The sequence below is a fragment of the Schistocerca serialis genome, chromosome 4 (assembly GCF_023864345.2).
Source record: "Schistocerca serialis cubense isolate TAMUIC-IGC-003099 chromosome 4, iqSchSeri2.2, whole genome shotgun sequence".
Taxonomy (NCBI): Eukaryota; Metazoa; Arthropoda; class Insecta; order Orthoptera; family Acrididae; genus Schistocerca; species Schistocerca serialis.
Window position 1 is genome coordinate 777,705,970 of NC_064641.1, and position 25,597 is coordinate 777,731,566.

Below are 25,597 nucleotides of genomic sequence, written 5' to 3' on the forward strand. Positions count from 1 at the left end.
TCAGGTACTTTAGTGTTTCAGGCGATTTTTTGATGCCTTTTGTGACCCATTTGTTTTTTCCTGCTGTTGATAATGGACATAATACTTTAGGAAATGTTTCTTCAAAGTTTAATTTAAACAATGTCATGAAATTTTTTTAATTTTTAATTTGCATCTACCTCTGAGTATACGAAGTCCCATGTTTGTCCTGCTGTCTGTTTGGCAAACTCATGTCTATTTTGTTTAGAAAAAAATCGTCTGTAAGTATGCATTTTCTTCGTTTCTTCTGGAGATATATTAATGATTTGACCTGAGTGATCAGATAATCCTAGCTCTGCTACCACCACCACCTCACAGTTTTCTTTGCCTAAATCTGTTAGTACCTGATCAACAGCTGTCTTTGAGTGTTTTGTTATTCTGGTTGCACTGTTAACTATTGGAACTAGATTGAAACTTTGAGCAAGACTTTGTAATGAGTCCCATGTAGAATCAGGATTCAGTTTATCTACATTTAGGTCTCCACATATGAGAATGTGGTTCTTTGGAGTGGATATCTTGTCAAGAACATGATTAAGTGTGGAGAAAAAGATGTTGAAGTCTCCACCAGGAGATCTGTAAATACATAAGATAATGAAATTCCTACACCTGTATTGGTCCCTGATTTCAACTGCCGCCAGTTCAAAATGTTGCTCTTCACTGATTACTATGATGCTTGTGATTCCTCATCCAGACAGATCTGCAGCTATGTTTTCCCAGTTGGACCGCTACATCTCGAATTATAGAATCTCTGATAAGACTGACCAGGTTGCTTATGATATTGATGAAATTTGAGCCATATTGTGGCCACATGGAATTGTTGCAAATATAATTTGAAAGCAACATTCAAATATCCTTCAATGTAAGTGCAACCACATTCAGTAAGAAAAATATCTCTGAGGAAGATCAACAAAGGGAAAGCAGCCATTGGAGAGAATCACATCTGGCCTGAAAGGTGATGAAGTGCTGTTTCAGCTACTATAAATACATGTCCCAGTCATCTTTGTCATCATTAAAAGTCAGAAATGAGGGTGGACCATTCTCCACCTGGGGAGTGGGGAACCATGAATCTGCAGTGGATCCTTCAAAATCTGAATTTCTTGTGACATAGCAACTCATTTTGCTGCTGCTGGTGTTGTTGGAACTGCTGTTGTAACTACTGCTGCAGTAGCAAGAATCTTAGCATCCATAGCATGCCGTTAACCTTTTACCTCATCACTATTTATCTAGCAAAGATTGGAAATGACTCAAAGTACCCACAGACGCTAGCTGGAGTTATCATCAGTGGATCGAAAATGGATAGGTGAAGATGTCACAAGAAAGAGACAAGTACAGCAAGTAACCCAAAGGGGGTAACCAAGCTGTACCAAACTAGAAAAACAAAAACAATGGTGTAATATAATTGGATAGATAAAAAAATTTATTCAACAAGCAGTGGTAGTAGACCCATACGCCTTCAGCACCTGGTTTGATTTAGACTCATTGATGATATCTTTGCCATGTGGACTAACGGTGAGGTGACCTTTTAAAAAGTGCTGAAATCTGATAATACAATCTCCAAATTAAATTTCAGATGGCCCTATTTTGAATCCCATGCCACTTTCCTTGATGTTGACCTCATTCTCACATATCATCAGCTACACACTCCTGTTCACATTAAATCTACTAAGGAACAATGGTAAAAATCAAAGAATGGAAAATCCAGGATGGAATGTAACAATATGAGAGAAGAAATGTCGCTACTCACCATATAGCGGAGGTTCTGAGTCGTGATAGGCACAATAAAAAGATTGACAATCATAGCTTTCGGTCATTAAGGCCTTTGTCAGCAGTAGACACACACGCACTCATGCAAGCGCACCTTGCACACACATCTGCAGTCTCAGAGAGCTGAAAGAGTGTAGTTTCACCTCTCTGAGAGTGAAGATGTGTGTGCAAGTGCGTGTGTGGGTGCACTGCTGACAAAGGCCTTAATGGCCGAATGCTATGATAGTTTGAATCTTTTTATTGTGCCTATCGCGACTCAGCACCACCTCCACTATATGGTAAGTAGCAACTTCCCTTCTCTCATATTGTAACGAACAATGGTACTTATTGATAGTTGCTGACCTTTCCTTTTCAAATTTTCCCTGCAATACAGTCTTGGCATTTGAGGCAGACATATTTATTAAGATGCAGACTCTTGACAGCAATACACCACTGTCCTCACCTAAACTTCACTGGATGTAATTACCACACCAGCCTAGTCCAAAAGCAGATTTACCAGGTCATTACATCCAATCCTGATACTGCTGATCACTCCGAACAACAACATAAGAGTACACCTCTTGTCACTCAGTATTATCCTGGTCGTCAATGTATTAATCAACTACTTCAACAAGGCTATGAATTCCTAAAATCATGCCCTAACATGAGGTCCGTTCTGTCCAACATTTTGCCCACCACATGTATAATAGCTTTCTGGTTTTCAAATCTTATCAAGTGTAGAGTCTAACAATCAGATTTCCTTCTCATCCTGTCCTGAATGTCTCCTGTGACATGGGGTTCTGGGTGACTTTTTCAAACGATCCCCATTTCCAATATCCCACTAGACCTTTTCTTTCACCCCTCTTCTTTCATCTTTAACACTTCTGACAGAAGAAGAAGCCACTGGCTCTGAAAGCTTGTAAATTTCAATAACTTTGTATGTGTGTTCTGCCACCACTTTCTGAGTAGATTTTTTTTTTCTATTCAGTTACATTATATTCTCAAAAACTGATTATTTTTTAAGAATAGTGGTGTGTTATGGCTGGCAGTATGAGTACAAGGCGAAAAATCCACGGAAAATGGAGCTGTGATGTGGCAAGCTTTATAGTGCTGTGGTGAGCATTGATAGCCTGACAAGATGGGCATGGCCTTGTAGCACATTAAGGCCAGTGCTGCAGTAGGTGTTGCCAGCAGTCGTAGCTTTAACAGTGCCACCTGTCTGCTAATTGAATTCAATGCTTTCTGGTGGGTTTTCAAAGTCACCAGGTCAGGATACTAGGTCTTCCTTCTTTGGTATTAGAGCTATTACACTCTTATTGAAATCTTTGTGTGTTTTACCTGTTTCATATAAACACAGATAACACACAGCAGGTGGACTGCTTAATGATGGTTGGCTCTCATAACAATCTTAATAATTCTGAAGAACTACTATTTAATCCAGGTGCCTTGTTTCAACTTAAGTCTCTCAGCTCTCTGTAAAAATTCTTCTCACACCTCTCATCTTATCTTCATATACTTCTCCTTTCCTTTCCTTAATGTTGTCTTAAAGTTTCTTTTCTTAATACTGCCCTTGTATATATTCCTTCTGTCCTTCAGTAGCCTTCTCTTCTTTGCATAGTATTGGCTTTCCATCTGAGCTCTTAATGTTTATCCAGCTTCTTCTCTTTTTCCAAAATGTCTCTTTAATTTTCTTATGGGCAACACTTGTATGTTTCTACAACTTTGCATTTGTCCTGCTCACCATTCTTGTATTCCCATTTTCACATTTTTTAATATCAGTTTCCTTTCGCCTGTTTTATTTCTTTCATTTTTATGTTTTCTCCACTCCCCAGTTAAATTTGACATCTCATGTGTTATCCAATAATTCTCACAAGTATTTGTTTTTTGTCCACGTGAAACTGAAAAGTTTCCTCGCCGGTCACACCTTCTATTCTGTTGACAAGTTCCTTGAAAATTTGCACTGACTCTTATGTTATATTGTTGATTATGTTTAAATAAATTTGTGGCTTGACTTTTTTGGGTTCATAAACATTTTATTTTTATCTGTTATTACTTTTGTGTTGTAATTTCATGTACTGACACTTTCCATGACCTTGGAGATTGGATCCTCAGTTTGGTCCTAACTTGACGTGTAAATAAATAAATAAATAAAGCCACAACAATGTCCATAGGTAGAGGGAAGGGGACAGGGGATGGGGGGGGGGGGGGGGGGGGAAGGAGGCAGAAGTCGTATTGAGGTAAAAGTTCCTAGGGAGAAAAACATAGCTGTTCTTAATGCATTCTTGCAAAACAAAATAAAAAGAAAATGGGCTTTGCATGGACCAGATGTTACTAAAACTGAATTGACTATTTTGTGTCAAATAATAAGAAATTCCACACTCTGTGATGATCTTAAACCAAATCAGAATTTCAGCTGTCCATAAAATAGTAAGACAAGGAGTAAAAACATGTACAAAGCTGAACAGAAACAAACTGATCAGAAAAGAAGTCATAAATGAGGTATGGGTGAATTGATTTAAGAATGACAAGCTATAAAATATTAAAGTAAACACTAAGTTCAGCATCTGAAAGAATGAACATTACACAGCCATAAATGGAAGGGGAAGCTTCTTGACAAAAGTTTCTCCTGCAAAAACCAGATGATGTTATGAGTGTAAAGTAAGAAAAAGTTGAAAGAAAAGATGAATTCCAAGCAAATAATAATAGGAGAATGTCAGGATATTCTGAATTAAACAAATCTGTTTGAAAATGTTTTTAGAAGCTTTTGAGAATACAATAAGAAAATTTGCTAAAAAGGCAATTTATTTGGTCTGTGGAAAACCTACTGGAGATTTACTTCATCTACTGCATTGGAATGGCTTATCAGCAACAAATTTGTCACTGAAAGGAGGTTACAGATGTTTACTAAATGTCATTCTTGATTATACTGAAATATTGATCAATCACAGCCAAAGAAAATTCCTGAAAGTACATTCAAAGTATCTACACCTCAGCAACGCATGAAATAATTATGCAAATAATGTTGTTCATAACTCACCACACCATCAATAAAATACAAAAAAATTGCAGTAAATTAGTTGTCTTCAAATCTCAAGCTTCACCACAGTTAAATGAAGCTACAGGTGTGATAGAGCAAACTGTATTTAATGGAGTAAGCGTTCCTCAGCAATATCATTAACACTGCATTGAAAATTCTTTGCTGACTGAAACTGGACTTGAACTCAATTCTTTACCTAAGGGATGAAAATCAAAGCTGTGGTCTGAACCTTATTCAGGGCATAGTTCTGGTGTCAATAAAATGCAATTTACATGATACTAAGTTACATATGTACAGTTGTATTACATGACAACTAACTATATACTCTACACATAGTCACAATAATTACTTATATTTGCATAAGAATTCACGATTTTTCAAAAATTTTATGTTGGTAATTAATGAATCTTTTAGCAGGACAGTGAGTGACACAACATTTGTACAAACCATTCATCACTATAAATCTGACTGTTTCATTGTTGTTGTTGTTGTTGTTGTTAATCCAGAAAAGTTTGTTCTTCCAAAACACGTCAATAATTTATTGTGGAATGTATTATTTCAGATTTCAGTACAGGAATTTTTCCCAGCTACCTAGAAAGTGTAGAGGGGAATGTGGTGGTACTAAAACTATTACACAGTATGGAAAGTGTAAATAAATGTGATCTCATAACACCCAGTGGGAATACTGTGGATCTTCAACCAAATCAGCGCTTCCAAGTTGATGCTGATGTACAGGCAGAGTATTGTGGAATAGGACTGGAGTCTGGAGACTGTGGAGTCTGTCTCCATGGCCTTACACCAACAGGCACTTTTGAGATGTGGCATCTGTCTGCAAATAGCTCAGATGGTAGTAGTGCTGAGGGACTTGCTTTTGTTTCTGTGTCAGGTAAGCTAACTGTATAACAAATTAATTTCATTATACAATGTAAATGGATAGATAAAAAAAAAAATCTACTCACCAAGTGGTGGCAGGGGAACACACACACAAAAGGGTTTAATTTCTACAAACTTTTGGAACCAGTGGCTCCTTCTTCTGGCAGAAGAGTTGAAAGGGAGGGGGAAAGGGTGAAGGAAAAGAACTGGAGAGGTTTAGGGAAAGAGGCACAGTTCAGAAAATTCACCCAGAACTCTGGGTCAGGGAAGACTAACTGGATGGTATGAGAAGGAAAGAAGTCTTACTTTTGCATCCCATCCAGTAAGTAAAGGTAGAAGTTCAGTGTAGGACAGGGGTTATGAAGATATTTGTTCAAGTATTCGCAATTGTCACACATGTAATAATAAGTTCCAGAAGTGTAATGATGATAGGAGCAACATGATGAGCAGAACTGGATAGATTTCGACAAAAAAATGCAGTAACTTTCTACTTAAATAATGTTGATCTATAATCCAATGGTTGGGTGGGTAGGTGGATAACAGCCACTTTAGCTGAGGAAGTTCCTGCTGGTGCTACAGTGTGTCAGAAAAGTCCTACATGACCACAATGTTTAGGGCTGGTAAATTGTGTGCATAAGAAATGTGAGATTCAAGACACAGGGGATTATGCAGCTGGACAATAAGATAGAGGTAAAATGGATGTAAGACATGAGACAATAACACAAGATGAATGGTATGAGATATAGGATGGGAAGGACCCATTTGGCAATATAAGTAATTTAAAGTAATATACACTGAGGTGACAAAAGCCATGGAATTGTGACATGCACATACACAAATGTTGATAATAACGTGTGCGCAAGATATAAAAGGGCAGTGCAGTGATGCAGCTGTCATTTTTACTCAAGTTATTCATATGAAAAGGTATCAAAATGATTGTGACTGCACAACTGGAATTAACGAGTTTTAAATGCGACATGGTAGTTGGAGATAGATGCATGGGACATTCCGTTTCAGAAATCAATAGGGAATTCAATATTCCAAGATCCTCAATGTCAAAATGTGCTGAGAATACCATATTTCAGGCATTACCTCTCACTACGGGCAACACAATGGCCAGAGGCCTTCACTTAACCCAGATAACCCTGACGTCCTTCTGGAAGGATGACGTCACTGACTGTTGAAATTATTTATTTTTGTAAATAACACATTGTTGCAATGAACTGTGATGCATTGTTGTATGAAGTAGGCAGAATCACTTGTGCACTGCGACAGTCAGTTTGACGCTGTCGTTAATAGTGAGTGGGAAACTGTGTCTTGAAAATAGGGCCGATTTTGCCGTGGACCAACTGACTGACCTTGTCATCGATGGGTATGTATATTTTCTTTCATATTGCGTCAATAATTCTGAAACTTGTCATATAATATCTTAAAGAATTAACCTATATTATTTATGGGTTCATATAATGATTGAAAGCTTTCGTCAGTTGTAATTCAATAATGTTTTCAACCGTCCTTCCAGAAGGACGTCAGGGTAATATGTTGTCATTTTGTATTTACAGAAAACGATGTACACTGATGGAACTTTCAGACATGTTAGAATCAAAACATGAGGAAATACCTAACACTGGTACAAATGTAACATTACACCCTCCTCTAATTTCAACTGATGACATAACAGATGAAGATTCATGTGCTGAAGAAAATCCCAGTGTAGGTAAATTACCAGCAAGTCAGCTCAATGCTACTGCACTTTGTGATTTGACCATTTCTACCAACGGTAATGCTGTGAATGCAACAAGTAAACAATCCTTTACCTCTGATGATGTTCCAGGACCCTCCAGCAGTACAAAAACAGCAACAATAACAACAATGACTTATGTTGACCAGTCACTTACACATGTTCCATATCGAATATACTTTGATAACCTCTTTACCAGCGTTGAACTACTACATGACCTAAAAGAGTGGGGCGTGGAAGCAACTGGAACAATAAGAGGAAACAGAGTTAAGAATTGTACTCTATCATCTGTAGATAAAATGATAAAAGAAAATAGAGGATCATATGAAGTTTGTTCTGAATCAACATCCAGGATTTCCATTGTACATTGGAATGACAACAATTTTGTTACTGTAGCCACCAACTTTGACAGAATGCAACCATTACACTCTGTAGCAAGATTTTCCAGGGAACAAAAGAAAAGGATTAGTGTGCCTCAACCTAATTTATTACACTCCTACGATACTCATATGAGAGGCATAGATCAAGCTGACCAAGATGTATCCCTATATAGATGCTCTATAAGAGGGAAAAAGTGGTATTTCCCGATCATTGCACATTTTATAGACATTGCAGAGCAAAATGCCTGCGATCTTTACAAGCACAACGAAGAACCCATAGATCATCTGACATTTTGTCGTCGAATTATCACTGCAATTCTTGAAAGTAACAAATGAGTCACTACCAGCAGATGATGTCCTAGTAAGAAGGCAAAACTAGATTCTAGGTTTGTAGGAAGAGAACATTATTTTGCTGAATTACCAACAGACGAGCTAACAAAAAAGAAGAAGCAGCTGAAATGTCGAAGTTGCCACAAAAAAACAACTACTATGTGTGTAAAATGTGACAAACCACTTCATGTTTGTTGCTTTTTGTCTTATCATACTAGTGCATAAAATATTTCTATAGGTTATTTTCTTTGTTTTTTTGTATTTATTAGCTGTTTTAGCCCATAATTCAAATTTATTTATATTTATTTGGAAGTATGAAAACAAAATAAGTTAATTGTGCAATGTCATACACTTTAAAAACATGTTCCCTTATTGTCCTGACGTCCTTCCAGAAGGACGCCCATTTTTGGAAATACCAAATAAAAATAAATACTCAAAATTGTTTTTACTTTCTTCCTTACAACCTTGTGAATGAATGTAGATAAGATATAAATCAATTTTGAAAAACAAATAATTCAGGACTATCTTGGTTAATGACCAAGAGCAGTGGCATTTGTGTAGAGTTGTCAGTGCTAACAGATAAGTAACACTGCATGAAGTAACCACAGAAATCAGTGTTGGACATTCAGTTAATGTATACATTAGGACAGTGTGGTGAAATCTGGTGTTAATGGGCTATGGCAGCAGACAACCAAAGTGAGTGCCTTTCCTAACTGCACAACATTGCCTCCAGTGCCTCTTCTGGACTTGTTACCATATTGGTTGGACCCTAGGTGACAAGAAAACCATAGCCCAGTCAGATGAATCCCTGCTTCAGTTGGTAAGGGCTGATGATAAGATTCAAGTGTGGTGACGGCTCCATAATGGTGTGAGCTGTGTTTACATGGAATGGTCTGGTTGCTCTGGTCCAACTGAACTGATCATTGATTGGAAATTATTATGTTCAGCTACTTCATTTGCAGCCATTCATGGATTTCATTTTCCCAAACAATAATGGAATTTCTATGGATGACAATGTGCCATGACACTAGGCCACAATCGTCCATGATTGATCTGAAGAGCATTCTGGACAGTTCAAGCAAGCAATTTGTCCACCCAGATCACCAAACATGTGACAGAATTGAGAGGCCAGTTCATGCAAAAAATGCTGCACTGCCAACACTTTCGCAGTTACAGATAGCTAGAGACAGCATGGATCAATATTTCTGCAGAGAACTTTCAACAAATTGTGGACTCGATACCATATTTAGTTTCTGCACTACGCCAAGTGAAAGGAGATCTGACACGGTATTAGGAGGTATCCCACGACTTTTGTCACCTCAGTGTAAAGACTAAGAAGTAGCCATTCAAGTGGAGCATGCTATGCTCAACAGCATGTTCCATCAGTGGTTAATACTGCTCTTGGCCACAATTTGGTGGTGACTATGCAATCAGATACACATCCACATCTTAAGTGTTCAACATTCATGTCTGAGTGCATTGCAGAGGACCCATGTTCAGTTCCTGTTACTGCCAAGGATTTTTCTTTGACAGAGTATTGTAGTGAGCTAGTCTCAGTGTTGTGATGCCAGTTGAGGAGATTCTTGGGTGAGAGGTAGCTGCTCCAAGAGAGAGTGTTGTGCTGACCCCTGTCTCTCCATACAGCATCCAAATGACATCATTAGCAGGGGAAGACATCATGGCCAGCTGAAACAGAGTGGCTTCTCAGAATGAGTCCCTGGAACTGGTTAAAATTTCATTTGGATAGACAGCTTATTGATAGTTAAGTCAATATAAAATTCTGCTCAGAAACTGCAGCAGAGATGATATGACATGAGAGCTTTGACAGGCTGCCCTGCCTTGATGGGATAGGACAAGGCTGTGATGGGAATGGAGTGGAATGTACTGGATGACTGTATCTGCCAGGTTTTTCACTTTTATAATGTTATAACTATATATTTAACTGATGTGACTGTGTCATGCATCACACTACTAATGCTGTATTTGAACATTACAAAATTGTTTCTCCAACATTAATGTACATTGCTCTACATTTGGAGCAAACTGCCGTCCACCATACCAAACAGAAATTCTAAGTCATCTTGTGTCCTCCTGCAGTCATTCAACAATAACTCCTTCCCATAAACCACAGCATCATCAGCAAAAACCATGGATTGCTGGCCACACTCTCCATCAGATCAGTCTGCAGCTCATGGTCTAGTAGCTAGTGTTGCTATCTTTAGATCACAGGTCCTGGGTTAAATTCCTGACCAGGTTGGGGATTTTCTCTGCCTGGGGACTGGGTGTTTGTGATGTCCTCATCATTTCATCATCATTCATGAAAGTGGCTAGATTAGACTGTGTACAGACTGGGAATGTGTACGGGAGCTGATGACCATGCAGTTGAGCATCCCGCAAACCAATAATCATCATCATCACCACCACCCATTGGATCATTTATGTATATAGAGAAAAAGATTGATTCTATCCCACACTCCCCTGGGCCACTCCTGATGGTACCCTCGTCTCTTGCTGTTGAGGACACCATACTGGGTTCTGTTACTTAAGAAGTCTTTGAGTCACTCACTTATATGGGCACTGGTACCACCTCCATGGGGCCTGAGGGGACATGAGCCCCCTCGAAAATTCGTTTGTGGGGGTGGAGCCCCCCAATAATTTAAGAAAATCATTGCGAGACCTTAACTTTTCCTGGCGAATTGAATGTTCAAATAACTTACGGGTTGGCTGCCAGGTGATGTCGTCGACCACCACCGATATTTTGACAGGAGCACACCCTGCCATTCTCAAGGCACAACTGCAAGGAGGAAGCAGTGTGCAAGGGAATTTAATACCTCGGTTCACAGAGGAAAACCAAGGAAGATACTACACACAGAACAAATAACCGCAGAGTCAACACACAACCAAAGATAACCAACATCAGAAATTTTGATAGTTACTATTAATCAACAGGTGAGGTAGGACTAATTGCGTCCCTCTGTTTTTTGATGAGAGACAGAGCTGGATTCCAAGCAGCATTTAAACAAAATCCACCATCTCTGTTTATAAGGTTGCTTGATAGTTTGATTTCAACAGCTTCCTTAATAACACTATCCCAATAACTGGCCATGCAAGCCAGAATCTCCATGTTGTTGTATTCCATAGGATGACAGGTGTCAAGGCAATGTTCTGCAATAGTGGATTTGCTCATCTGTTGTAAGTGTGTGTGACGCGTCTCGTTTGTGTAAGGCTGGTGTATATCATATTCCTTGCAGTTGTGGCATGTCATATAGTGGTCAGACAATCAGGACTGTGGATGACTGGTGTATTGAACATAAGCAGAACGTTGCCTTGACACCCGTCATCTTATGGAATACAACAACACGGAGATTCTGGCTTGCACGTCCATCTATTGGGATAGTGTTATTAAGGAAGCTGTGGAAATCAAACTGTCAAGCAACCTTATAAACAGAGATGGTGGATTTTGTTTAAATGCTGCTTGGAATCCGGATCTGTCTGTCATCAAAAAACAGAGGTGCAGAATTAGTGCCTAGTGCTACCTCACCTGTTGATTAATAGTCACTATCAATATTTCTGATGTTGCTTATCTTTGGTTGTGTGTTGACTCTGCGGTTACTTGTTCCGTGTGTGGTATCTTCCTTGTTTTTCCTCTGTGAACCGAGGTATTAAATTCCCTTGCACTTTGCTTCCTCCTTGCAGTTGTGCCTTGAGAATGGCAGGGTGTGCTCCTGTCGAAATATCAGTGGTGATCAGTGACATCACCTGGCAGCAAACCTGTAAGTTATTTGAACAAGAAAATTATTGGTCATATTATGCTTTGTAAAATCACAAAATTATGTTGGAATTTTTTATTTTCCTTGTTTGATGATAGTTACCTTTTAAAATACATTCAGTAATATGTTAAAACAAATAATTATTATGGTAGTAAGCAGGTTATCTGAAAATGAGTGGTGTGAATCATGAAAGTGTTACAGTGCTGCGGGCAAACTTAGAATTTGTCCCAGTGTGCGAACCTTTGGGTAAAGTCTGGTGCCGGGGGCCAGCACTACTGCCATGGTGACATCAAAAGGACTGGAGCAGAAGCACCTGCAACCCTCCACCTAACGTTGCCTTGACGCTTTGAGTCATTATGATGTCACTGCTATATAAAGCCACCCTGCTGTCACAGTCATTCAGTGTGGATAGTTTTGTTCAGTGCATGCTGCAGACGTGTTTAGTGTTCTAACTTTAGTGTCTAGTGGACTATTTTATATGACTATATTTTATTCGTTTACTTTAGTCTCTTAGTGTATTGTGAATTAAGTTTGCAATGGATAAATTTGTTACCAAAAAGGTGCGCATGGAAGTTGATGCGACTGCAAGTCAACCTCCAGCAATTATTGTGTCATCAGTTGCTTCATCACCTTGAGGTGAGATCCATTCACAGCTGAAACCTGGACAATCCAGTAAGGGAAAATCATTTCAGAAGTCTTGGTTGATAAAATATAAATGGCTAGAATATGAAGCATCTACTGAAAAAGTTTTTTTTGCAAAACCTGCAAACAGGCAGATGCTAAAAATCTATTACAGTGTTCTTAACAAAAGAAGATGCATTTACTTCTGTAGGGTTTTCTAACTGTAAAAAGGCTCTGAAAAAAATCTGTCTTCATGAAAATATGTTTACGCATGAAGAAGGTGTTCTGAAACTAAATTCTATCACTAACCAAAGTGTGGTGTCCCAATTGAATGAACAGTTAGATAGTGATATGAAGAAAGGTTGTTTAGCTCTTGAGACAATTTTAACTACCATGCAATTTCTATGCCAACAAGGACTAGCAATTGGAGGACATGAAGATGTAAACTCAATTTTTTTTCGATTGTTGGAACTCCGAAAGAATGACATACCTGAGTTTAAAGATTGGGTAGGGCATTCAGGGTATAAGTGGATGTCCCACAATATTCAAAACAAGATCTTTGATCTACTAGGAAAGTCTGTGTTGAGAAAGGTATTGGCTTCAGTCAAGAAGGATGAACATTTTTCTATTATGGTTGATGAAACAAGTGATTCTTTGATTCGCGAACAAGTGTCATATTGTATTCATGCTGTCAACGATTTCTTAATCACAATGGAGACTTGATTGGTTTATACAAGACCCCCAATACTGAATCACAAACCCTGCTTAGTATTTTAAAAGACATTTTTGCTCATCTTGATTTGTCAATGGATAACTTAAGAGGACAGTCTATGATGGTGCCTCGAATATGAGAGGTAAGTTCAAAGGACTAAAAAAGTTAGTTTTGGATATACAACCAAAAGCACATTATGTGCACTGCACTGCTCTGCTCACAGTTTAGACTTGACAGTTGTAGACAGTCTCCACCATCTTATGTTTATGAGGGATATTATGGCTTTAGCCAAGGACTTAAAAATCACCATAAGGGGATCCAACAAAAGGATGAGACTTTTCAGAAGCATGCACTGTCTGAGCGCCAATGACCAAGCTGGTCTGCAACCCCTTTGCCTGACTCGATGGGCTATGTGAGCTTCTTGAGAATATTGAGAATACTGAAAAACTTTAAAGAACTTCTAGAGTTTTGTGAAACATTTTCTGCAGAGGACAAAACAGAGGCAGGTTACATATGTGCAGGACACATTGAGTCAATGTTACAATTCAAGACTTATTTCTTCTTATATCTTTATTGCCATGCAATGAACACAGTAAAGGATGTCAATGAAAAAATTCAATGCCCTTATCTAAGTGTTGCTGATTTGGAAAAAATATATGAGGGCTTGATTTGTATATTTGTATATTGAATGGAAAACGTGATAGTTTTGGGAATTGTGTTTAAAAGTAAAACCTTCACAAGTTGATGATCCTTTGCTTCCTCACAACTGAAGTATACCAAAGAAGTATGAAAACAATGAAGCCAGCTTGCCGTACACTTTCAAAACCCCAAAGGAATACTACAAAGCTATTTACATTGAAGTTTTAATAGGCCCTCTAATACGATTGGCTAGTCATGATGTCATGACTAGCCAGTCGTATTAGAGAGCCTATTAAAAGTTTTACAACAGTGACATCAGACATCAATACTCTCTAATAAATAGAAGCACCTATCCCCATCTAAAACCAGTCATGCCCTGAGGAAGGCCATTGCAATTCAGCTGAAACGTCGGTTTTAGTTTATTATCATTGGTAGTTTTTAGCAATGATACAGCATAATGCCCAGAAGAATTTTAATCACTATATATTCACTGTTCTGTAATAGTCTATAAGCATGATTGTTACTGTATATTAAATTAGTTTATTACGAAAATACCATGCAATTTTTATGTTTTGTTTCCTTTTTCAAAGCCAAAAAATGTCAGGCTTGTCAAGCTTCCTGGAGTGTTGAGTTATTGATAGTCCAGTTTTTGAGGTTCTAATGTTGATCATATGAATCTAAAATGCTTAAAAAACTTTAAAGCTCACTATTTTTCATCTAAAATTTAGAAAATTTCCCATGGTAAGACCCCCAGTATGGGCCCCTCCAATATTTTTTTATAAGTCGGCATCCCTGTATGTGGGTACATTTTCTGTATGCTTGTACCTTCATTAACAATCTGCAATGGGGCATCTTGCTTTCCAGAAATCTAGAAATATGGAATCTGCCCATTACCGTTCATTCATGGCTTGCAGGATATCATGTGAGAAAAGGGCAAGCTGATTTTCATGCAATTGATGCTTTCTAAATCCATGCTGATTTGTGGCCAGAAGCTTTTCCATCTCAAGGAAATTAATTATGTTTGAACTGAGAACATGCTCAAGAATTCAGCAACAAGCCAATGGTGAGGATATTGGTCTGTTATTTTGCTGGTCTGTTCTTCTTATACAGGGTGGGTCACTATCTATTTCCACCTAGAATAACTCCAAAAGTATGACAGGAGCTGGAAAGTTTGTGGAACAAAAGTTGCATGGGACAATGGGGGCCATAATATGACGTTGGATTTTTGTTACTAGGTGGGGCCACTTCAGAGATATGAAGGCCAACTCGGTTTTTCTAAATGGGATGCTATAGTTTGGTACTTATTTTCTGATAGGGGCTATTGACGCAAATCCAATGAAGTGTAACAGTAAGGTCTTTGAAGGTCTTAAAGGTGGCATGAACATTGATTTACAGAAGTGATGACCATTGGTATCAATATAGTGCTGCAATCTTCTTTTCATGGATAGAGTGGTATTCCTTATCAAATTGTCACTTATCAAAGCACATGCTCTGACAATTCTCTCTCACATATCCTCAAGTGTAGTTGGAATGTCTTCATAAACAATGTATTTTATGAATCCCAACAAGAAAAAATCCAGAGGCGTCAAGTCTGGTGAACAAGCCCGCCGTGACACATCTCCTCCACATCCAATCAAAAGATTGGAAATTGTCTCTGCAACTCATTTCTAACCATCAGCAAAAAAAGTGCTGGACACCTATTATGTTGATACCACATTCTGTTCCTTATTCCTAAGGTATTTCTTCTGATAACAGACCTAATGTTTCTTGCAGGAATGTGGTGTACTTCCTACCATTAAGATTTCCTTCAATGAAATAGGGGCCTATAATTCTGACCTCCAGAATCCCACACCATACATTCATTGACCATGGTTTTTGGTGTGCAACTTGCCATAGCCAACATGGTTTGTCAGTTGCCCAATAATGCATGTTATGCAAATTAACATTTTCATGGTTCACGAATGTAGCCTCATCAGTAAATAAAATCAAATTAATAAATGTGTTATCCCTGTGAATCTGAAGATGAGCCCATTGGCAGAACTCATTGTGAAGCATACAGTCCATATCTGTTAATTCTTGGTCGAGACTAATATGGTAAGGATGATACTTATGGTAATGCAGAACACAAACTACACTGTATGGCTCATGCCAGATTCCCTTGCAATTTGACATGAACTAACCCAAGGATCTTGAACCACAGTGGCAAGAGTACCAATTTCCATTTCCTTATTAGTAACTTTCCTTTGCCTGATATGTTTCCAATGTGTTAAAGATCCAGTTGTTCTGAATTTATCATACACACATTTAAATGTATGACATGTAGGGAGAGTACATTGAGGATATCTTTCAGCATATAAGTCTCTAGTTTTCACTGAATTTCGTTGGCATTATCCATAAATGAGAAGCATATTGACTTGTTATTGGAAGGAGAAAGAAAACTGGCATTCTACGGATCAGAACATGGAATGTCATATTCCTTAATCGGGCAGGTAGGTTAGAAAATTTAAAAATACAGGGAGCGAAATACTATTTACAATTTGTACAGAAACCAGATGGCAGTTATAAGAGTCTAGGGCCATGAAAGGGAAACAGTGGTTGGTAAGGGAGTGAGACAGAGTTGTAGCCTAACCCTGATGTTATTCAATCTGTATATTGAGCAAGCAGTAAAGGAAACAAAAGAAAAATTTGGAGTAGGTATTAAAATCCATGGAGAAGAAATAAAAAATTTGAGGTTTGCCGATGACATTGTAATTCTCCCAGAGACAGCAAAGGATCTGGAAGAGTAGCTGAATGGAATGGACAGTGTCTTGAAAGGAGGATATAAGATGAACATCAACAAAAGCAAAACGAGGATAATGGAATGTAGTCAAATTAAGTCAGACGATGCTTAGGGAATTAGATTAGAAAATGAGACACTTAAAGTAGTAAAGGAGTTTTGCTATTTGGGGTGCAAAATAACACGATGTTCGAAGTAGAGAGGATATAAAAATTTAGACTGGCAATGGCAAGGAAAGTGTTTCTGAAGAAGAGAAGTTTGTTAACATCGAGTATAGATTTAAGTATCAGGAAGTCGTTTCTGAAAATATTTGTATGGAGTGTAGCCATGTATGGAAGTGAAACATGGATGATAAATACTTTGGACAAGAAGAGACTAGAAGCTTTCGAAACATGGTGCTACAGAAGAATGCTGAAGATTAGATGGGTAGATCACATAACTAATGAGGAGGTATTGAATAGAATTGGGGAGAAGAGAAATTTGTGGCACAACTTGACTACAAGACGGGATTGGTTGGTAGGACATGTTCTGAGGCATCAAGGGATCACCAATTTAGTATTGGAGGGCAGCATGGAGGGTAAAAATCGTAGAGGGAGACCAAGAGATGAATACACTAAGCAGATTCAGAAGGATGTAGGTTGCAGGAGGTGCTGGGAGATGAAGAATCTTGCAGAGGATTGAGTAGCATGGAGAGCTGCATCAAACCAGTCTCTGTACTGAAGACGACAACAACAACAACAACAACAACAACAACAACAACAACAACATTGGAAGGAATACATCATTCACAATCAATTGATTCAATGCTACTAGTCTTACCATTCCTATTAGTGTTGTATTGTGAAACTGTTGAATGGTGTATACATGTCAATGGCACGTTAGATGGATACGCCATATTCGGCAAATATTTACTATTTGCACAATATATGGGAGAGAACTATCAGAGCATGTGCTTCAATAAGTGGCGAAGTGATAACGAATACCACTTAATCCATGATAAGAAAAGGCAGCACTGCATTGGTACCAATGGTCATCACTTTGAACACCTTCTGTAAATCGACGTTCATGCCACCTCTGTGACCTTTGTTGACCTTCAAAGATCTTACTGTTACATATCATTGGATTCATCTCAATAGCTGCTATTGGTAAACAAGTACCAAACTATAGCATACCATTTAAAAAACAAAGTTGACCTTCATTCTCTGAAGCGACCCCACCTAGCAACAGAAAACCAACATCATATTATGGCCCTGTTGTCCTATGAAAATTTTGTCCCACAAACTTTTCAGCTCCTATCATGCTTTCGGAGTTATTCTAGGTAGCAATAGTTAGTGATTCACCCTGTATGCATGAATCACCTGCTCTTCTCTCTGGTCACTTGAGACTTTGTGCTTGGTGAGAAATTTGCAATAAATGCAAGCAAGGATAATTACCATAAGGTGTTCTCTGCAAAACTGAGTTGGGATACTACCAAGATCTTGTGACTTACTTGTTTTCAACTCTTCATGGGTGCTTCTGTATGCCAGTGATGCCTATTACTACGTCTTCCATACAAGAGTCTATGTGACAGAGAATTGGGTGTCTGAATGATCTTCCTGTGTGAATGATATCTTAAATGCAACATTTAAAATTTCAGCTTTCCTTTTGTTGTCTTCTGTTGCCACATTTGATTGGTCAACAAGTGAAGGAGTCTTTAACCCAATTATCAATGTTATGTAGGATTAGAATTTTCTCAGGTTCTCAGCAAGATTTTTTGCTAAGGTATGACAGTGGTAGTTGTATGCTTCATGCATTGATCTTTTTACAGATGCATGAATTTCCACTATTTTTGGATCATTTGCACATTCTTTTTTGATCCAAGAGTCCAACAATCTCTGTTTCCTAGCATTTCCCAGTTTTGTTATTAAACCATGGTGGGCCTTTCCCATCCTTAATCCACTTACTCAGCACATATTTCTCCAGAGTGCAGTTTATAATTCATTTAAACTTTGCCCACAATTTCTCTATTTCCATCATAGTGGAACTAAATGATCTCTGTACATTGCCTAAATGGGAAACCAACAGCCACTTATCTGTATTTTTCAGCAAAAATGCTCTCTTAGCTTTCTTGATGGATTTATCAACATTAGTAACCTTCATCACTAAGATAATATTCCTGTCTCTATATGACACCAATGATGTCTGACATGTTTTTGGCTATAAGGTCTATAAATACTTCCATTGCATGTGGACTGTCAAACCATCTGCTCAACACAATTTTCAGAAAACATGTCCAAAAATAGTTCACAAAACTGCCTGTCCATATCATCTGCAATCAATCCATAGATGTCCCAGTTTATACTTCAAAATAATTTAACTGGATAGAAAAAAAAAATTTATTCAACAAGTGGCAGCAGAATATGCATATAAAAAATGGTTGTGATTGGCAAGGTTTTGGAGACAGTGGCTCCTTCCTCCGACAGAAGTGTTGAAGGGGAAGGAAGAGGGGTGAAGGAAAACAACAGGAGAGGTCTAGGAAAAGAGGTAGATTTCAGGAAAGTCACCCAGAACTGCAGGTCAGGCAACACTTACTGCCAGGATGAGAAGGAAAGACTGATTGTTGGGGATTGCAATGGATAAGATTTGAAAACCTGAGAGCTTAGAGGTGGCAGACAGGGTAATATGCAAACAGAGATTACTGCTTAAACACCATGCATCAGTTAATAAGAGTGAAAAGTTAAGTGCATTGTACAAAAGAGAGGGGGAGAGGGGTTGTGAAAAATAGACAGGTAAGACAATGAAAGATGTAGAAAATTAAAACAGAAAGAAGCAGGTAGTAATTACTGTGAAGAAATGCTGAGATGGAATAAATCAACATAAATGAAGGCCAGGTTTGTGGTAAGAAACAAGGACATGTTGTAGTGCTAGTTCCCACATGTGGAGTTCTGTGAAACTGGTGTCTGGGGGAAGAATCCAGAGAGCACATGTGTTGAAGCATGCACTGAGGTCATGATTGTCATGTTGTAGAGAATGCCTTGCAACAGGATATTGCAAGTTGCCAGTATACATCCTCTGCTTATGCTTGTTCATCCTAATTGATAATTTGGTGGTAGTCATGCCAGTGTAGAAGGTCAAACAAAGTTTACATAACAGCTGGTATGATGTGTGTCATTTCACAGGTGGCTCTCCCTTTGATAGTATATGTTTTGCCAGTTAAAGGGCTGCTGTATGTGATGGTAGGAGGGTGCATAGGACAAATCTTGCAGCAGAACAGTCATAGGGGTGGGATACATAGGGTTGGGAGATGGGTGCAGAAGAAACATAGGGTCTGACAAGAATATTATGGAGATTGGGAGGGCAACAGAAAACTATTTTAGGTGCAGTGGGCAAAATTTCAGACGGAATGGATCTCATTTCAAGACATGATTTTAGGAAGTCAAGGCCCTGTCAAAGTAGCTGATTAACACATTCCATACCAGGATAGTAGTGAGTCACCAATGGTGTGTTCTGAAGTTGTTTTTTTGAAGGATCAGCAGTACCAGGATTGGATGTGAAGGCCTGGGAAATCTGATTTTTAATTAGGCTCATGGGGTAATTACATGCAGTGAAGACTGGGGTGTATTGGTGTGTATTGCTGTGAAGAGTCTTCATCCGAACAAATACCAGGCAGTATGGGAGGGAGTGTTTGGCATGGAAAGGATGGCAGCTGTCAGAATGTAAGTACTGTGTTTGTTGGTAGGTTCCACGTATACAGAAGTGTGTAACTGGCCCTTGGTGAGGACGAGATCAACATCAAGGAAAGTGACATGGGATTCAGAATAGGACCATGTGAAATCTTATTGGGAGAAGGTATTTGGAGATTCTAGGAATTTTAGCAGGTCAGCCTCGCCAGAAGTCCATATGGTAAAGATGTCATCATGTATCTAAACCAAACCAAGGGTTGAAGACTTATTGATCCCAGGAAAGCACCCTCAAAGCGACCCATGAAAAGTTTGGCATAGGAAGGAGCCAACCTGGTTCCCATGGCTGTACCCCTGATCTGTTTGTATTTTCCCTCTCAAAGGTGAAGTAGTTGTTGGTAAGTATAAAATTGATTTGATGAGTAGGAAGGATGTCATAGGTTTGGAATCAGGTGGATGCTGACTGATGGAATGTTCAGCAGCAGACCGACCATGTATGTGGGGGATGTTGGTATAGAATGAGGTGGCATCAGTGGTGACAAACAAGGTGTGTGGTGGGAGTGGAATGGGCATGGATTTCAGATGATCCAGGAAGTGGTTGGTATCTTTGATGTAGGAGGGCAGTCTTTGTGCTATGGGTTGCAGGTTTTGATCAACAAAGGCAGATATACATTCAGTGGGAGCTTTGAACCCAGCAACTATAGAATGGCCAGGATGATTGTGTCGGTGGATCTTAGGAAGAAGGTAAAAGCTGGAGTACATAGTTTGGATGGGGCGAGAAGTTCTGTGGATTGAGGTGTTAATCCTTGTGTGGTTTTAAGGGGGGGACTGCAGGTTAGTTTGAATCAGGTGGATGGGGTCTTGATGGCAGGTGCTAAATGTAGGGTTGTCAGAGCTGGTGTAGATTTTAACTAATGTACTCCTTTTGGTCAAGTACTGTAGTAGTAGATTCTTTGTCTGCTGGGAGGATAATGATAGTCATCAGCTTTTAGGTAACTTAGAGTCAGGAGTTCTGCAGAGGACAGGTTAGGATCATGTTGTAGGGACCTGAGGAATGGTTGTGAAGCAATGCTGGATGTGAGGAATTCTTGCAAGGGATGATGTAGAATCAGTGGTGGGGATTCAAGTTGGGATTGTGGTCTTCACCATTCAAGGCAGGTGTTAGGTTTGCTGTTGGATAGGTTTTGGGATTGGGTTGCAAAGTGATTTTTCTATTGGATATCATGTGTGAAAAGTAGGTCCTTCACCAATGCAGAGTATCAAATGCAGGTTTAAGACTGAAAGTGAGACCCTTAGATAATATAGATAATTCAGGAGGGGAGAGTGGTTTAGATGAGAGGTTACGGACACTGTACTGTTGTGACTCGTTCTTGTGTTTATGAGTTATTCTTGGTCTGGGAGGCAATGGTGAAGGCTGTCAGATGTTAAGGAGGTTGGCCAAGCTCCGTTTGTAGGAGAGGAGTGGTTGTTAATGGTGTGGCTGTTTAGGGAGCTGCAGAGGGAGTAGGACAGGAGGGACAGGAAGGGAAACACCACTGTTGGGGTAGTTTAGCAGAAGGTGGGATAATTTTTGAGGTGAAGTCTGGCATGTTGTTGCAGTTTGAAGTTGGCTTGATGGATGATACCATTCAAGGAATGTATGCACTACTGAATGTAGACTTTCTTTGAATGGTTGTAAAACTGTCACAGCAAAATTGGGTAGTTGTTAAAGATATCTGATAATTAATTTCAGTTCACTTAGATCTCTTACATTCATCCAAATAACTTCTCAGCCAAAATCAATTTTGGCCTTGATAGGCATAATACTTTCCTTGACTGCAGTGAATACTTTCCCTAATATGGCATTTTCCCTAATATGGCATTTTCCCTAATATGGCAGTTTTGTTTCACATTGCTTGCCTAACTAAATATTTCAGAAATTTGTTATGATTAAAACAACTATTTATTGTTAAAATTTTGACAGCTGAAGTATCTTTACTTTGTACATGGTCTGCCATGTGCACTCCACAAGTACTCTGCCACCCAAGCAGCTGCTTTGTTTGTGTAGTGCACCCCGACCTATAAAAGACAGTCCCACAATTCTCCACCCCACTACATGGGTCCATACATCTGTGGTGAAGATCATTACAGAATCAATGGAGCCTTTGGTAGAGACCCTCCGCATGGCTTGAAACCAAAGGACCCCAATCAATTCTGGGAATGGTGCTGCAGATTGTGAGTTCTGCATGCACCCTTTGAACTAGACCAGCAGTTTTCATCATCTCCACCAGCTGCCCTTACGAAATGAGGACAGGACTCAAGAACAGATGTGAACCACAATTTGCAGACAGCTGCACCCTGCACATATGATAGCTGCAGGTAGGGCCTCGTCCACATCTCAGATGAGATCCCTCCAGCAAACATGCCGAGCACATGTTGGATTTCTTCCTCACCCTAGATGGAGTTCCATAACGCACACAACATTGGAACTCCCAGTAACTAGCTAACCTCTTCTCCTGTGTGTCTGCTGGGATTCTGCATGAAGGAGCAGCCACCTGTACACTCACATGGTGGATAGGTGAGGCCAGCTGGCCAGGATCTGTTTTGACTCCCTGCATTCTCAATCTCCATTCACTGTGTGGTGAGGGCACATGCCCACATCAGGTGCACTGCAAGTTGCCTCAGCAGCAGAGCCTGTGAGAAAAACAAGCAACACCTGAGGTGTCCTATACAGTGTAGCATATTATCTGCCACCACTGCACATAAAGGCAACAGCCTGAAGACAGCTAACTGTGGCCAAAAGCTTCTGCAGCTGTTCAAAAACTGTGGCTAGCTGCTCCTGCATCTGCACACAGTGTGAACACATCCTATCCATCCTAATACTACCAAATTAAGAATGAACTATAAAAGCATGCAGAGAAAGCTACCCTCCTGAAGTGTCACCAACAAGGCTGATACCTTACTGAGCAGTATAGCTGGCTGTTCAAGAGAGATGACAACTGTGCTGAAGACTGCATGAATCTACACTTTACAGTTACTAAAATGCAGGATTATATCTCTTAAATTCAAAAGCACACAAGAAATTTAAGAATTACGCTAAGACAAAGACAGAAAAAGCTAAATAAGTAACTTGCTCCTTGCTCCTATGCTGGAGTGTCACAGATGGCAGCTGAGCCTGATTAGGCAGAGACAAATGGTCACTGGGCATTCAAAAATTCTCTCTCTCTCTCTCTCTCTCTCTCTCTCTCTCTCTCTCTCTCTCTCTCTCTCTCTCTCTCTCTCTCTCGTGTGTGTGTGTGTGTGTGTGTGTGTGTGTGTGTGTGTGTGTGTGTGTGTGTGTGTGTGTGTGTGTGTGTGAGCAAGACCTAAATATTTTTATAATTTACATGCACAAGGTAGGTTCTAGCTAAAATATATGTGAATAAAATGCATACTTTTTAATGTATTATGTTCACCTGCAGAACAATTAATTGAAGCTAAGCTCTTGTAAAATAGGTGTAAAAGTTTTGTAAAAATGTTTGAAAGTCTTGAAAAAGATTGAAATCTTGTATTTAAAAAAAAAAGAAAAAAAATAAATAAAACGCCACCAGTTTCAGTAAACTCTCCTCAAGGCTGGCTTCATGTGGAGGCAACACTTGGGCTCTCGCTATATACGTTATTTGATTTTAACTGAGTGTGGATGTTTTGTGCAGTGAAACAATTTGTTTTTTGCATGCAACATTTCCATTGTAAAAGTTTGTTCATTTATTAGGGAAACATATTTATGCATTGCTTTTTAAACACTGTGTGTAATTTAACTTCAGTTGAGTCGATTGAAATTTAAACTATACTAGTTCTTTTATTATGTATATATGCAGGCTGAAGTGATGAATTAAAATTTGTAGCAAAGCTGGGATTTAAATCTGAGTCTCCTACTCATTAGGCTGATGTGCTACCCACTAAGCCTCCATGACACAGTGGCTTTGCAACTCCATTGACTATCCTATGTCACCTCACTCCTCAATCCAAATTCCCATTCATATCTCAGCCCACTTGATATTGCCTCTGAACTAAAACAGCATTGCAAAGGTTCTCTACCTGTATTGGAATAGTACCTCAACAGAATGTTTCGTTTGATGCTGACATGTTATTCCAATACAGTTGGAGAACCTCTGCAATGCTGTTCAAATTTAGGGGCCATACAAAGTGTGCTGAAGCATGAATAGGAATTAAGATTGAGGAGTGAGGCATGCTAGGGTATTCCATGCAGTTGTGCAAAGCCATTGAGCCAGTGCGGGGTAGTGGTTAGCACATCTGCCTAGTGAGCAGAAGACCTGCGTTTCAATCCCAGCCTTGGTACAAATTTTCATTCTGTGCTTCAGTCTGCATATATACGTCAAAGATGTTTGAAACTTGAGAAAGTCTCTGGAACCATATAGTTTCATTTGACTCCTTTTTTTATGGTTGAATTATTTCTCTTCCTCAGCTTCCACAGAAATGAAAAATGCTTCAAAGGTAGTTGAAGTGCAACTGGGAAGCAACCTAACTCTTACCTGTGGAGACAACATTAGCAAAGATTATTGTGTGTTTCAAGGTCCAAGGCCAGAAATTTCAACTGGAATATTGACCTCATGCAAAGTTTTACTGTCTCCGGTAGCAAAACTACATTTAGGGATCTGGACATGTACAATTGGCCTACCACACACGACAAAAGAAATCCAAGAAGTTATTACTGTAACTGACTTAGGTAAGTGAATATTTCTTCTCTTATGATTTCCATTAAACTGTGAATGAGAGATAAACTCATTTATACAATGATGAAGATAAAATGGAAAAAGTATCCATAAATTTAGTGGTCAGTATAAGGTTCATAAAATGTGAAGTTCCACGCAGAAAAATGAAAGTGCTGAGTGAATGTCAGAAGGTGTGTTGTGCAAATCACTTCATTACATGGAAATCATTGAAGCTGAACTGGTACATCCTAATGGATACAAACTTAAATTATACTACTATGAAACCAGTAAGAAGAAAGGTAGAGTTTTTTCAAGTACAAAAAGATGGGCTTTAATCCCATGCTCTTCTGTGCAATAAGATTTGGATAGTATTCCACAGAATTGTATCAGGAAAACCAAAGCCTGTTGTACTGACATCTCTCACATCACCAGTAGAATAGCTGTGGACATTATAAGGACATTTGTTGGAAACATGTTGCAGTCCATGCAAATAAAAGATAAATATGGAAATACTTAAAAAATGTCTACTTTCATATTATGTAGACAAACCATGAAGTATTTCAGAGTTCAGTACTAGGATCTCTGTGCTTTATTTCATATATAAATA

The 25,597-nt window shown here is 39.0% G+C and overlaps 1 protein-coding gene across 1 annotated transcript in view; it reads left to right on the plus strand.

Moving 5' to 3' along the window:
• LOC126474943 (uncharacterized) overlaps positions 1–25,597 on the plus strand; it is a 102,991-nt gene that overhangs the window by 28,062 nt on the left and 49,332 nt on the right. The window contains exons 3-4 of the mRNA XM_050102462.1: positions 5,361–5,684; positions 24,744–25,004. Coding sequence (XP_049958419.1) covers positions 5,361–5,684; positions 24,744–25,004 — 585 coding nt within the window. The remainder of the gene's footprint in view (positions 1–5,360; positions 5,685–24,743; positions 25,005–25,597) is intronic.